At 39.5% G+C, this 15556-nt stretch overlaps 1 protein-coding gene across 7 annotated transcripts in view; it reads right to left on the bottom strand.

Moving 5' to 3' along the window:
- Positions 1-15556, bottom strand: part of impdh1b (IMP (inosine 5'-monophosphate) dehydrogenase 1b) — a 19662-nt gene extending 4106 nt beyond the window's left edge. Inside the window, exons 1-10 of one of the 7 annotated variants that reach the window (XM_085137235.1) lie at positions 15025-15126; positions 11024-14985; positions 8961-9059; positions 8707-8784; positions 5809-5857; positions 4537-4638; positions 4356-4430; positions 2630-2836; positions 2451-2538; positions 2157-2356 (exon numbers count right to left, since the gene is read on the bottom strand). In XM_085137235.1, coding sequence (XP_084993361.1) covers positions 2157-2356; positions 2451-2538; positions 2630-2836; positions 4356-4430; positions 4537-4638; positions 5809-5857; positions 8707-8784; positions 8961-9059; positions 11024-11028 — 903 coding nt within the window. In that variant the 5' untranslated portion in view covers positions 11029-14985; positions 15025-15126. Of the gene's footprint in view, positions 1-2156; positions 2357-2450; positions 2539-2629; positions 2837-4355; positions 4431-4536; positions 4639-5808; positions 5858-8706; positions 8785-8960; positions 9060-11023; positions 14986-15024 lie in introns of all 7 variants that reach the window. The other 6 variants (XM_085137236.1, XM_085137232.1, XM_085137237.1 and 3 more) reach the window with 6 other exon arrangements.

Genomic DNA, 15556 nt, shown 5'->3' with positions numbered 1-15556 from the left:
ATTATGTAATCCATTGGTTCCCAAACTTTTTTTGCTAGGCCCCCCTTTGTTTTAGAAGAGAAATGTTCGCGCCCCCCCCCCCCCCAAACGCACAAACACATCCTCCCACCACACACCCCCATATTTTGCTCCACTGTTGTTTATTTCACACCTCAAACATTTAGTAAACAATTAAGCAAATACAAGTAATCTGCAATAAATTACAGGTAGTAAGGAAATAAACTACTAAGTCTTTTACGCTACGTCCACACCTACATGGGTATTTATGAAAATGCAGCTGTTTCGTCCACACGTAAATGGCGTTTCGAATCACCGAAAACTGAGCCTTTTTTAAAACTCCCGTTTTGCGTTTGTGTGGACAAGAAATACAGAGTTCGTCACGCAACGTCAAAGGTTTGTGCCTTTTTTCACATCACGCTGCGCGCCACGTTATTGTTTACTTGAGATGAATTGTAGAATGGGAGATCGAGACAAAATACTGTTAATCTGACCTATCTTCAGGTTTTACACGCTTACATATAGACACGCAGTTACTGTCCCACTATTTAGAAAGGCAGAGGCGTCACGGTGTAATTATTTTACATGTGGTTGTTTTTTTTGTGTAATAATATTCAACATAGCTATCAATACATTTTTCAAAAAAATGGGTTTAAAAACATAAACAGCTAGGGATACTGTTTGTCTGTGATTTAGACAGGGGGAAAAAAATTGTGGCAAGATGAGCCTAATATTATTTGTATCCTGCTGTAACTTTACTGAATAAAGAGCCAACATCTCCAAAATGTCAGGAGTAGTTAGTCATTACAACAAGTGTTTGTGAACTAAAAATCAAGAATGTGGGATACTGCGTGATTTGAAGAGCCCAACGCGTGCTCCCGACGAAGGGAAAACCAATTCTCCAGGGGAGACCTACCTTGGCACTTGTGCAGGTGAAGCCAAAGGGAAGACATGCTTCACCATATTTTCTAGTCTTTGGCTTAAAATTAAGTTGGTTTGGAAACATATTCAGCTATGCTTCATCTCCTGCTTTGCATTTGTGTAGGTGCCCCGTGCTAGCAGTGTCCAAGCATTGTTGTTCCCCCCCCCCCCTACAATGGCTCTGCACCCCCCACTTTGGGAAGGTCTGATGTAATCCATGGATTTATTTGTGGACTTAGTCACATATCTCCTTGAGAATTCTCAGTCCTCCTCAGTAAAAATTAACATTTAAGCTACAATTTTAAAACAAAACACAGCAACAGGAAGTATGATTTGGGCTATAACATCAGTTTGTAATTTACCTGCAATACTGAATCTCACCACAAGGTGGTACCCATTCCATTTAGTTATGTTTAGTTACAGTAGAGTGTTCTACACAGTCTGACAGTTTCTCATCATGCATGAATAGTGCCTGTACTCTTTTTCGAGATCTGCCATTATATGGCCAATATTAATAACAGCCACACTGCTAGGCTCTTCAGTGAAACCAAAACATGTCACAGGTTTCATATCCTGTCGCCATTTAACACTAGAATCACCGACAGACCCCTTAGCACTTTAAAATTGATGCCAATGTTAAAATAAAACCCCATAATCTCATATTGCATCTCAATTTCTGTGTAGCACTCTGTAGTGTCAGTTTTAAAATGCAGTCAATGACCAGTTCAATCCCTTTCAATGTAAGTGCCCTGTTTTAATACTTAATGTTAGTACCTCCAATTAAAAATCAGTTTTTTAAGTTTACTACAGTAGTTTTTTTATTTTATTTTCAAGGCTAATTATTTAGATGTCTTATTGCGCTGTTTATAGTACCGTTTTTTTATGAATTCTAAAATATGTTTTAGCTATACAATAATGTAAGAAAAAAAACTAAACCCAAATTAAATATTTAATATTTAAATTAAAATAATTTCCAAAACTATTAAAATATAATCTGAAATATTTCTTAATGAGAAAATTATAGAAATTAGCCATGTGACTGACAGTGGCTGCCATTTAGCTACAAGCTGCTCTAGAATTTGAAATGAATCTTCTAAGTAGTGCCGATGGGGGACAGTTTTTATGACTGTGCAATGACAAAAAAGATTTATCTTCTCTACAATACATCCAAGTATCTGTGATGTGACCGATCATTATTAAAGCACCAACCACAATCTAACTTTTTAAAAAGCACCAACCAGTACAACGACATCAACTCCAGCTTGCACCAGCAGGTCCAGTCTGTATTTGTCGTCCTCCCTGGTTCCGATAGCAGCACCACAGAGAAGCTGTTTGCGTGAGTCTTTGGAGGCGAGGGGGTACTCCCGGTTCTTCTTTAGATCCGTTCTGGCAATAATGGCCACCAGTTCATCGTTATCATTTACAATGGGAAGCTTGCCTGGTTACACAGAAAGTTCAAGTCGGGCTATTAAAATACAATAACCAAAAAGAAGTCCAACATCTATAACACAAATACTTTTTCTTTAATTCACCTTTTTTGCTGCGCTGCAGAATATCATTGGCTTCTTTTAGTGTAACACCAGCAGGAGCCACTACCAACTCCTCCCTCTTAGTCATAGCCTGAGAGAAGACAGGGTCAGTGTAAAAATAATCAAGTAAAGCCAAGTTTTTATAAATGACAGAGTTTCTTAAAAGCAACAAGAATACACACCTCCTCCAAAGGCTTGCCACGGTCTTTCTCAGAGAGGAAGTCGATATCTCTGGAGGTGACAATACCCACCAGTTTGCTGCCCATTTTTCCTGTCTCTGTGACAGGAATACCAGAGAAACCATGTCTAACTTTGGCCTCAAACACATCCCCGACTGTGTGGCGTGGACTCATAACAACTGGGTCTGTAATAAAACCCTGTTCGAACCTCTGGAAGCCAACAGAAACCAAAACAATTATTTTCCACTGTACATCTGTAATGCGGCAAAAAACAGCAAAAGCCAAAACACACTACACAAAAAAAAATAAAATAAAATAAAATAAAATAGTGAGCAGAAGCAGCAGAAAAACAGTAAGTAACACACACACACACACACACACACACACACACACAGAAATAACACACATGTGACGCCATTACCATAGCCTATATAGGGACAAGATGGGACACCATAACAAGAAAAGTCAAGAGCATGGCTCACATGACAGATGAATTATGTTGGTTGAGGTAAAGGTTAGCACTAGGGCTGGGCCATATTATACCGTTCACGTAATACCGGTACAATGTTAGGCAACGATAAGAAAATAAAATATCGCGATATATTATGGGTAACACGTGCATGCGCAGTGCCTTTTTTTTTTTTCTTTTCATACGCACATGGCCGAAAAAGCATGGTGGCAACGGAGAATGAGAAGGGGGAAAGCGGATTGTTGAGTGAAACGGATGAACCAGAATTGGTTTGTAAAAATGGTGCCACTTCAGTGATGTGGAACTGGTTTGGCGTTTGTCCGTCAGATACACAACAAAGCGCATTTTGTTGTAGAACATGCAAGCGGCCGTCTTTATTGCCGTATTTGTCAGACTAAGGTGCTCGTAAATCTGGGAGTAATCTGCAATAAAATGATCAGCATTGCTGCTTTAGCAGGTGTATGAATGTCTATGAAGTTTAACATCCAGGCATCCATGAGAACAGAATTTATTACACTTAACGGAGTTAGAAGCTAGCTTGCTAGTTTCGCTAGTTACCTAAGCATGATATAGCATGTTCTGACTGAGCGATTTCTGAAAACATTCAAACGTACAGCTCTGCTATCACTTCCAAAATAGATGAAGACAGGAAACTAATAGTCAATAATATCTGCAACAACACGGGAATAGAGCAGCTGTGATAGAATACAGCATTAATGAATCAATGGTACAGAAGTGGAGGAAGCAAGAAGTATGAGTTGAATAAAGTTTGCTTTATCTGACTGCTTTGTTTCGCTTAATGTGCCTTATAATCCCGTGCACCTTATGGTCCGAAAAATATGTATTTGACCTTTTTATTTGGCACACTGCAGTATAATGTAGCAAAGCACCTCTTTTTAACTTCAGTGGATATTATACATGGGTATGTTCAGGATATGTCAGCCCATTTCTACTGGAAATGCCTTTTGGTCAAACTTTCAGCAAGGAATTTGCATTTGCACTGTTAAATTTTTATATAGCTTTAATGCACATAAAAAAAAAACTAAAAAAAAAAAAAAACAGCTGCTTGTTTAAGTGAAAATAAATGGATGGAGTTTTTTTGCGCTAGTAAAGTTGTGGAGTTGTATTTTGTCTCGCGTCAGTTATATCGTTATCGCAAATTTTCAAATATATATCGTGATAAATATTTTTGGCCATATCGCCCTGCTCTAGTTAGCACCCTTTAATGTGTATAAATATTTGTACGCAGTCACAGTTTACCTTGACCTTGCGGACCTCGTTGGCTTGGAATTCTGGTGTGCAGTTGTGGTGAATAATGCCAATGCCTCCCATTAGCTACCAAATTTTTTAAAAGAAAAAAAAAATGAGATGTGTGCTTTTCGATTAAACAGTTACAGAAAAAACAAAACAAAACTGTGTCCTTAAGATGCTAGTTTCTTACCGCCATAGCTATTGCCATGGCCGACTCTGTCACAGTGTCCATGGGGGAGGAAATGAGAGGGGTTTTCAATGTAATCTTCCTGGTCAGTGCTGATGTCAGGTCCTGAAAGACAAAAAAAAAAAAAAAAAGGGGATTGAATATTTTGCATGTGGTCCACCAGGGGGCAGAATGAACTAGATAGCCATGAAGGACTTCACTGTAAATATCCTTCAGATCAGACACCACAAGGACACAACAAGGTTAATACAAGCAAACTTTTATAAAAATGGGGAAAACAATGGAGCCAATTTTAAGCTTAAAAAAAATATTTTAAGCTTTAGATTTAGTTCATATTAGATATGAAATGCCTCCAAATTAAAAGACACTGACATAACATATTGCAACTGTTGTTCCTACCAGGGAAAGAAACATGACACTGTCCGGAAAAAAATAGAGAGGAGCCACACTACAGTGTCCAACGACCAGGTTTACTTTTACTTATCGCCAATTCCCAAAACAACCAGCACATTTCGTTTCAATCCACTGGCAGAGTGAAAATAATAACATTCCACTAACATGGGAAACCAGGAAAGTGGCTCAACAGTATCTGATGTAGACATAAACTATAGCGGGTGCTTGCAGCGTTTTTTAGAGGTTTATGGTGAAGGCCAGAGAAAATGCCTAACGCCACTTTGCCAGAGCACACAACTGCACCAACCTGCTAAATTCTACTGTGAGGTATTAAAGAATGTGAGGAAGACCATGACTGCAAACAATGTCCCAAACCACCACCACCCTATACACACAGCACTACTTCATGCTTCTATCCCTCAAAGTATTTAGACTTATTTACTATTCAAGGTTGTGCAAGCATTTGTGTTATTTAAGCATGAATAGGTTCACTATCCTGAGAAAAACTAGGGCAGACCAAGACTGTGGAGAAAACAACTAGAACATAACATGGCAGCCAGGCAAATATGTCCCATAGTAAAGAAAGCACTCTAACTCGTAAGGAAACAGAAAGAGATTAAAACTAAATTAAACCTTCAGATAGACGAAGCAGAGGAGAGGGATTTCCCGTAAAGCCCTGAGATTAACCCCCCTTTTGCCTGCTGCAAGATGAGTAACTAACCGGACACAAATGTGAACACAAGGGTGAGGGAGCAGCCAGTGGGTGACCACATTCGGGGGGGAAAAAAAATAGCAAAGCAGAAAGAGACCAAAAGATGCAGACTGTTTTAAAAGGGCAAAAATATGACTCAGATTCCTCGTTCACATGTGTACGCTACTCACCACTTCGTCAGAGGTAAAGTCGATGAAGCCAGGTAAAATCAGGAAATCGCTGAAAGACATAAGCAAAGTGCAAAGTAAGGGGCTAATAGCAGCAGTTTAGCAGTATTGTGAGGTCTAAAACGCCAACAACACCTCAGAAATATTCCAGGAGATGGTGTTCTATATGTTTCAGTGAAAGCTTGTAATGGCACGCCTAAGAAAACCAGATGAATTAAAGGATTTCACAACTTTGAGGAGTATCTCATAGCAAATGGGGTGTACTGCACAAACTAATAAAAGTACTACAGATCAAAAATGGGGGGGGGGGGGGGGGGGGGGAGAAGAGGTTAAAGTAAACTGTAGTCATAACAGAACTATTTAGATTAGCAAAGAATGTGAATAGACTTCTGACTGTAATCAAGGCCTTGTAATAATCTGAATATTTTTTTTAAGTCAGTTTCCTTCAGAGTCACTCCTCTCCTGTGTAATATTTTTAGCAAGGACAACAACCCATTTTTGGACGCTCTTGCACCACATCGTGGTTTCCAGAAAATGACAAAATGGCATTGCGGCTGAGTACAGACACTAAGTGCAGCTGGGTGCGCCCTCTACTTGGTAAAAAGCTACAGTTGACCTCTTTTCAGCTCCTGGCCTGTATAAACACAATAAGAGGCAGAAAGATGAGTGAAGCAGCGAGCGCCAGACGTGGGAATGATGTGTTTATTTTTCAGCTTGAGTCTGTATGTATTTTGTGGGTTTTTTGAGATGTTTATGTAAGAGAGAGAGGGGGAAAAAAGCAGGGGACAAATGGAAATAAGGAGGAATAAGTGAAGCTTTATACATCTAGTGAATGTTGGAGGAAACTATGAGGTAACAGTACACAAACATAAAGCGGGTCTAACTGAGAACAGGAGTTGAGAAATCTGGTAGAAGGCTTTGCCTACCCTCACTATAAAGCGCAAAACGGGACAAGCAAAACGTCCAAGGAACATCTGCTGTCATTTAGCACAAGCCACAAACCGCAGCTGTAGCACACAGACTATACTGTCTGCTTACTGCTGACCCCAAGTCAGCAGTAACCTGATTGCCATGTTGGCTTTGACTCCTAAAGAAAACACTGGCTCGGCCATATCACACAGGTTGCATTTGAATGTTAAATGTAGACAAATCTACCATGCTAATGGTTTCAAAGTAAAACCAAAGGCCACAACTGGCCTTCACCTGTCAGCTTTTTCGCTGGCACTGAAGTTGTACAGTTGTGTGTATTGTCACAGGTTTTAGCCGCACTGTATTATTATTATTAATATTATTTTGGTTTTAGTTAGATTTCAGAGCTTGGTTGAGGTTAAAACTGACACTGATTTTGAAAGACAAAGCACAGAAACGAAGCTCTGAAGGTATCAAGGTTTGTACAGCACTATGTGCCCACACTCTACAATCCTATTATTAAAGTTAATTGGTACAAGTTAGATCACTGTATCCGAGTCACCTCCCTTAATTAAAACTGACTACCAAAGAAACATTTCATTACTATCTAAAGACCATAATGTCATGCTTAAAATATTCCATCCTTAGCCTGAGGTAACTTTGGCTAAGTGTGACCCTACCCTATTATCAGGTTCTAGGAGAAAGCTGCCATGCAAGTTCTCCTTACCAGCTTTAACGTTTAAAATGATTTTGAAAGTGTACACTTGGCTCCAAGCCTCAAAAGTTCACACATTTATTTATATAGCTTGAATTAAATGGGTTAATTAAAGCCATATGCAACCACAGTAAACACCCTGTTTGTGTCAGCAAGCTGCATTAGAACAGAGACATGTCCAGGAAGGAACCTGTAGATGTACTGAACAGTGTCGGCATCTAAAACTCTCTTTTGTGTGCTCTTAACGCTGCCTTGAACAGACAGTCGGTATACAGGCAGTCGTGCACCGATACTTTGAGGGCCATTACAGGAAGAAAAGGTGTGAAAGTAGACTTGATTGGGGCAAAATGTTGACACGTCACGTTCAGAACAAGGTTGCTGCATCTGGTATAGCAGGAAGCTGCCACTCACAGAAATCTGATTCTGTCTTCCTGAAACTGTGTATCAGTTTCCCTGTTTGACTATTTCCTCCAAGAAAAAAAAAAAGTTTGTAATCAAATATTTTTTTCATTCATAGAAAAAAATATTAAGGTGGACTATATATGCTGAGTCAGCTATCTGCATTGCGTTAATTAGGAGGTCGAGAGACTGATCTGAATTTCATTCTTATCAATTACCCCTGAAATTCACACGATATCAATTCAGGCAGTCATGTTTGCAACCTTTCCCTCCACACGTGACGCATTATAGGGAACTTATGAATGCAGGCAAGATTAAATTGGTTGTTTATAATTGCCAAACAACCACTACAACTTAGCTTGCTTTGTTCATTTATGGTTATGAAAATAAAAGCCTATTTACAAGAGTTAATGAAGGAAAATAATTCTACACAAAATCCAGTATGAGCGTGTCTATACAGCATGTCATCAGAATGTCAAGCAGAGGAGTGCAAGAATTGCAAGAGGTCAGAAATGAGTGCTTAATGAGTGCTTTTATCAAAAGTATTCATGCTAAAGAGCACAAGCTGCTCCATCATGCTTTCTGCATTTACAGGAGAGGTCACATACTTTGATGATTAGTTGAAGTTAATAAAACAGCCATGTCCCATGAAAGCAATTTTCATTCCCATGACCCAAATCAAGTTAAGAATTTCACAAAGCCTTATATCTACCATCTGCCTTCATGCGCCACGGTTCATGGGATTTTTGATATAGTTTGTTGCAGTCAAAATAAAGTTGCTGTAGAAGAACAAATATTTGCTTCTCCTCTATGAATTCACTATTTAGATAGATCAAGGATTTTCAGTTTGAAGGTGACTGTTTTTTTCTTTTACTCACTTGTAAGTCAACCCATCTCCTTTAGAGCATAGCTCTTCAGCCGTTTGACCATCGGAGACAACACACTGTTGGTCAGATCTGCCGGTTCAAAACGTGTTGGCCATTACAAAGCACTGGTGCTTACACTCCACCCACAACTACGCAAAAGGTTTTTTTTTTCTTTTTTTAAATGAGGAAACCTTACTTTGAAATTAATGAAAACATTTTCAAGAAAAACAAACAAAACAAAAACTTTGCAATGAAAGGAAACTTACTTGTATGTTAGACCACCTCCAGTGGAGAAGAGCTGCTGTGCTGAGAGCCCATCATCAGGAATGTAGCCTGTGCCACCACTTATTAGGTAATCTGCCATGCTGTCAAATGACCAAAACAAAGCCACTTCAATCAGCTGTTTTAACGCCAACACTCAACATTAGGATGTTCATCTACAGACAGTGTAATGACGCTCTGCAGGCAGACTGCACAGCCACTGTGCAGGCAGAGCTTTGGTGGGTGACCTTCTCACAGGAAGGTATAACCATGGCAACATCAACATCCCCCGCCAGCCTGGGGTCAGTGCGCCTGCGTGACAGGTGTTTCCCCCATAAATAATCCTATACTAAACTTGCAACCTTGCTGGTGGTACTTAAGATGAGATCACATTTTAAACCCAAAACAGGGGACACTCGGAAACCCACAACACTTCTACGGGTAAATACCACAGCTTAGCCACAACTCACTAAACTAAAAACTAAAATAAAAATCGAGTCTCTGCTGAAGGGAGATGTGTAATACAAATATTAAACACGTTATTATTTAATAACTAATGTAATGCCAAACAAACCGCACACGAGGCAGATAACGGTGCACTACTCTCCACACCATCGCGCGTGAAGGAAACCATGGCCAGGTGACCCACTAACATATAACTGCACCATTCCATATTAGCCAATCATGCATGCTTTCGATTTTCAAGGAATGAAATGCAAAACAGTAGAGTTAAAAGATCTGGATTAAATGTCAGAAGAACACGGTAACCTCAAAACGCCGTGTCATCTACACTTGCACGATAACGTTTACTCCCCTAGTGACCCACATTGCATTATCAGCTAGCAAACATTAGCTGCTTGCGCTGCACGCCGGGAGTTAGCAAAAACATGGCAGTCAGACCTGCCTTTGTTTATACAGAGATGCGACTATGCATCATCCGTGTAACCTTCTCCATGCTATCGAGGACCCCCCACATCGCTCATTTTCCAGAAGCTATAACGGATTATTACATTTTAGCAACACTTAGCTCACATGCTTATGAATTACCTTGGGTTTCAAATCACTACTCATTTAGACTTAGCAAACGTTAGCTAACAGGTGAACCTTGCTCCCAAGGTTGGCGTTTGAGTGTTTAAACCACGTCGGGAAAAAAAACCCCGCATTCTAATACTTGGTAAATATTTTGGTCCATTTCTATATTGAATAAACCCTCTGGTATATCAGGCGATCGGTGATATTTCAGAAGACTTTTTGAGCGAGTTTGGTGCTGCGTTCAGTGGCATATGTTGCATTTTCCTAAAGCATGTGGCTGCATAAAGGTTGCAAGACCTTATCTAGCATTTCCAGAAACGTAAAGTTTAGTTTGTTTACTTCTACTTGAACCAAGTTCATTGCTTCTAATAATATTGAGTAACACCGTTATAATTTAGCTGTTCAAAAATACATAATCACTCAATGAAGTCAGTCTGTCGAGTCAAGCTATTAGCCTAAAGTAATAGTAAACCATTACCAGTATACGTAGGACTGAAAGCCTTATCACCACGAGTGTTTTAACAACCAGCTTGTACTTGTACTAAACACTAAGCGGTAATTATAAGTAATAAATTAACTGATAAGCTGGCCAAGTCAATCAGTCGTTAATGTTTGACACAAATAATGTTTTCCCCAATAGCGTCAGATTCAGTTTTAGATACTCTCGTGAATATTCATATTGCCCCATTAAGAGTAAAGCCTGCACAAATAAAATGAACATCCTGCTCGCTCAACAATGAAACAGTTATTTTATAAAAAACACAAAAACGAAAACACACATCCCAAAGTTTTCACGCGCTGCATCCTGGTTATACGTTGAACTATACGTGCAGACATGTGGGAGAAACCGTTAGCATTTAGCATTAGCTATTCTGTTATTTTAGCTTCGCTTGTGGGAGAAAAAAAACAAGGCTCCCGACACTCTAAAACAAGCTTCTTATATCTTTAAAACCGGTAAGCGAAAGCAATTTAAACTACGCATCTTTTCTGCTATGGTAAACTCAACATCTTTTGCTGATTACGGTTAGCTAGCTACCTCATTGAGCGGATGCCCACGCTGGCCAAAAAGGAGGTAACTTTCCAGCTGTAGACTGAGAGCAATTAAAACTGAAAGCAGTTTGTTCCCGTTACCTCGAAAGACAAACTGGATTTTTGTAGCCAAAAAAACAAAAGAAAAACAGCAGTCTTTTGTGGCTCCAAGATGTAAACGTCAGCGATGAAGCCAGTCAAGAAGTGATTGCCTATCGCTGTCTTCAGACAGTGCGTGTTGGTGTTATATATTAGCAGCAGCGTCACATCCCCTCTCCCCTTCAGGCGAGTTTAACCCTGTGCTTCCTGTGACCCTGAAATCAGGACCGATATCTGGAATCAAAGTAGCAACACGGGCTCAGGTGAAACGTTTACTACACGGAAGTGCAGCCAGACTAGTTTTATCACTAACATTTTGTCAGCCTGCCCACAGCATAGTGACAAATCACAGTTATAACCAGGCAATCATTATATTCAGCTTTAAACACGGGCAGTTTTTCTTTCGGCTTAAAAATAGCCCTCTTTTTGTATTGTTGGTAAAATCTCTAATTATGTTTAATTAGCAAACTATAGTGTATGTGTACATCATCCTCATGTGTTACTACTAAATATAGGTTATTGGTGTAAATACAAGCTTGGTAGAATAAGGCAGAAGCCTGAATGGCGCTTGATCCTACATAGTGCATGAGCGTGAACTTTAACAAAGTGAAAACCAGGTGACCATAGACAGTTCTTTCATATCAGGTTGAAATACAGATGAGACTTTTAAGGCTTAATATCCTTAACCTAGTGAAACATTGCCTTGAATTGAAATTTTGGTCACATGTAAATGTTCTTAACAGGATTAAGTGCAATGAAAGACCAGCACTAACCACATTTCATTCACATGATAACATTTGAATACTTTAACACACTGTAACTCAGGCTGGCTATGCTGACTTAAGGAAAGGACCTTTTTTGAAGAAATGTTGTGATCTTTTGTTATTTACATACATTTTTTTTATTAAGAATGCAAAATTCTACCACTGAAAAAAATACCTTACTCTATGTGACATAGTCATTAAAAGTAAACATAGAAAACAGCTTCCTAGTAGAAAACATATCTATAGGTGTTTTGATTTCTAACAAATCAAGCAAGTTCAACTAGTACGGAAGTAGGAATGTCTATTTTAAGGATGCCAAATAGTTCCTAAAACTGTTCAGTACACACCCAGTTATACTGAACTGAAATTATAAGGAACATCAAACTACTCCACACAGTGTATGCATCCATACACTTCTTGACAATTTGACAATGTATTGCCAGGAGCAGAAATGTTTTGCATGGCATTACTTTCATCCAATTATATATATGATGGTGGGTGTCTTGTATTCTCTGGAAGGAAAGAATTAGGCTTTTTAACAATAACCCAAACCAGGTCTGGCACAGTCAAAAAAGGTTTTGCACATGGATGACTTCACCAACGTCAAGTATGTTCAAGTTTATTATTAGATATATTCCAGACTTTCAGGAAACAGGCTGAGTTGTTCATTTATGCGCCTCACAGCCAAATAAGTGGCTAATTATCAATAACAGGGTGGCTGAACTGTGTCAGAAGTTAATGCTTTGTTCACTTTAAACTTGTACATTCAACACAAATGTCCATGTAACATAACAGCATGTTTGCTAACAACATTTTTATAAATTTTGTGAAGCTTGTTAAGTTAAAAGGTCTTTATTTCTTTGCAAATGTGACCTAAACCTTCATCAAACTAGATGAAAAAAAGCCTAATGAGCACTAAAAGAAAATTTTTTACACGTGACTTGCTTGTGAAACAATTGCTACAACCAAATGTTTGCAACTAACTGTTGATTAGTCTGCACATGAATTAAATTAATTTCTCCCCATAGCTCTGTACGGAACAGCTTCAGCTCCCAGATGTTTGGTGTTGCCTTAACCAGCTCGCTTTAGGTCCCACCCTAAGCATTTCTGTTGACTCGAGATAAGGATTTTGGCTTGCCTGTTCCAAAAAATTACCTTCTTTCTTATCTGAGTGGGGGATTTTTTAGAACACCGGGTTGGAGATTCAGTCCAGATGCCTTTACATTCTTTGTTCCTTCTATGACAACATGCAGAGCTCATCCATTCACACAGCATTACTCTGATAGCTATCTGGCTTGTCCATTTTATCTTTAGCAAACTGCGGTGTTTGTTTTAGGGGGCAGTTACTTTCTCTTTGAAGCCCTGTCATGCACACTATTGTTGTTCAGTGCTGTCCTGATGGTGGACTCTTCCCATTCTGATCCATCACACCATATTATCATATCGACTGAGAACACTTTACTCTAGATTTGAATTATTGATTTCACACTATAACACAAAGTTAGTTGAGATTCTGGAGATAAACCACTGTGAATTTCATCTGCTTTGGTGCAAGTGAATGTCACAGGTACACTGGAGAGGCAACAACAAGACAACCCTCCAAAACAGAGTGGATTTGCAGGTGATTTCCACATACCATTGCTCTCTGCTTATCCCTTCTGAGTTTTTTTTTTTAGTTTTGCTTTTTACCCGTATCTCTGTCAGCACTAATAGCATGAAGTGGTAAGTGGAGCCTGTACATATTGTCACAAGAATGTTTTCCTTGCAAGGAGTTGAGCCATCACACAAGGAGAACTGGACTGGGCTGCAGAATGGCTTAAACTCCATCTGCTGCTTTGTTTGAAGAGGAACAAAGCAAGAACCTCCAGAAAGCTACTCATATATTTTTCTGACCAAACTGTCAGAAACAGACACATATAAGCATGACATAAGGTCCTGATGTCCTTTAGTGGCACCTGTGCTCACAGCCCAGCACTGTGCAGCTCTGATAGTGCTCCTTCTGTCCTTGATCACACAAAGAACCAGATGGCCCTTTCCAGCCCTTCTTGTGAAACAGCTCATCTCCCAGTATCTCTTTCACACTCTTGAGAGTGCGCTGGGAGACAAATCAAACCTTCTTGTAACAGAACGCATAGATGTGCCATCCTGGAGGACCTGTGTTGCCTGAAGGGGTGTCAAGTACTACTACCAGCAGTGACAATGACACTAACAAAAATAAGTAATTGAGAAACCATGAGGGATGGGCACAGTCTTTGGCCACTTTCTGCAAAACCATTTCCTTTGTGAGCACTGTACTTTTGCAGAATTAGAGAAAAAGGTTGACAAAGTTTAAAGCACCACTGTATAGATGTTGTTTCTGATCCACATAATATTTGAGACTGATATCATCACCAGACAATATTCAGAATCACACTTTATGCCCTTAAATCGACAGTCCTTCTTTGTTCTGTGTTAATTCAAGGCGAGAGTTGCTAGATATGTTTGCAAAGGTGACTCAGGGGGGATCCTTTTCCTTCTCTGGGTTGTGTGTCAAATGTGGGTCATTGCAGATATGGGTCAGTGGTTCCTTTATGCAATGTAGCTATTCTAAGCGCTTGCTTTAGCCTTGTTTATCCTCCCTGCAGCATGCTGCTCACTCCTGCCTTGACGGTGCATCAAAGAGTTGTGAGTGTGTGGGTGGGTACAAGGGGCAGAAGGACCAGGTTAAAAATAGCACTTGACAACCTATGACAAGCCATTTTTATTGTATTAGCGCCTGCCCCTAAACTCAGTGTTGTTGTCTGCATGGCCTCCAAACTACTAAGAATGCAGCACATTGAAAGCATGATTTAACCTCAAGCACATTTGCAAAGTGTGTTTGTGGACATGTAAATTGATCCAGGTACACAAAGATAATTTACATGAAGTAACCTTGCAAAGCTGCAGCTGGTAAGAGTGAGCTTAACGTACATCACCAAGAGTGGTAACTAATAGCAAGACATAAATTTTCTCTTGCAGCTGAGAAATTTGCGACAACAAAGAGCAATATTAATGTTATTACAAAGTAATCTTATTTTAAAGGTAAAAACCAGCTGCATTTGAATCAAAATACTGTCTAGTTTGATACCTGAAGGTGTTTTTTTTTTTCATATTCTATCCCAGTCACCTACCTCTCTGGGCCTAAACCAGCCTGGATCCGTGTGGCATTGTATCGCTGAGCTGCAGTTTCATGACCGTGTGAGCTTTGCCGGACGTAACGTTTTAATTCCCGGGATGAAACATTGGTACATGAGCGCTGAGTGTCCCCTACAAATCTTCGATAGTCCGCTTGCTGGCTCTCATTCTCTCCTTCTCGAAAGTGCTCATCCCCAAACCCCTCCATTGTTTGTCCAAGATCAGACTTGGAATAACAGATCCTTGCATTGAAATTCAACTTAATAATATCAGAGAAGATATCCAAGAGCTGAAAGCAACATGCAGGCCAAAACAGAGAAGATTGCTTTCTTTAAACCCCCTCGATTTATATAAATGTCTTCACCCAAGTTCAGTAAAAGTTAGTGACTTCCAAATGCAAATTCTTCATTTGTTTCTTAATAATCTAATCTGAATTACACTTTGTCTGCTCTGTTTATCCTGACGCTGCTCTCCAGACAGGTTATGAAGCTACACATAGGTATTCCCACAGAGATAACAGAAAA

Source organism: Neolamprologus multifasciatus, chromosome 17 (genome assembly GCF_963576455.1).
Source record: "Neolamprologus multifasciatus chromosome 17, fNeoMul1.2, whole genome shotgun sequence".
NCBI lineage: Eukaryota > Metazoa > Chordata > Actinopteri > Cichliformes > Cichlidae > Neolamprologus > Neolamprologus multifasciatus.
This window is presented reverse-complemented; position numbering and strand designations above follow the sequence as displayed.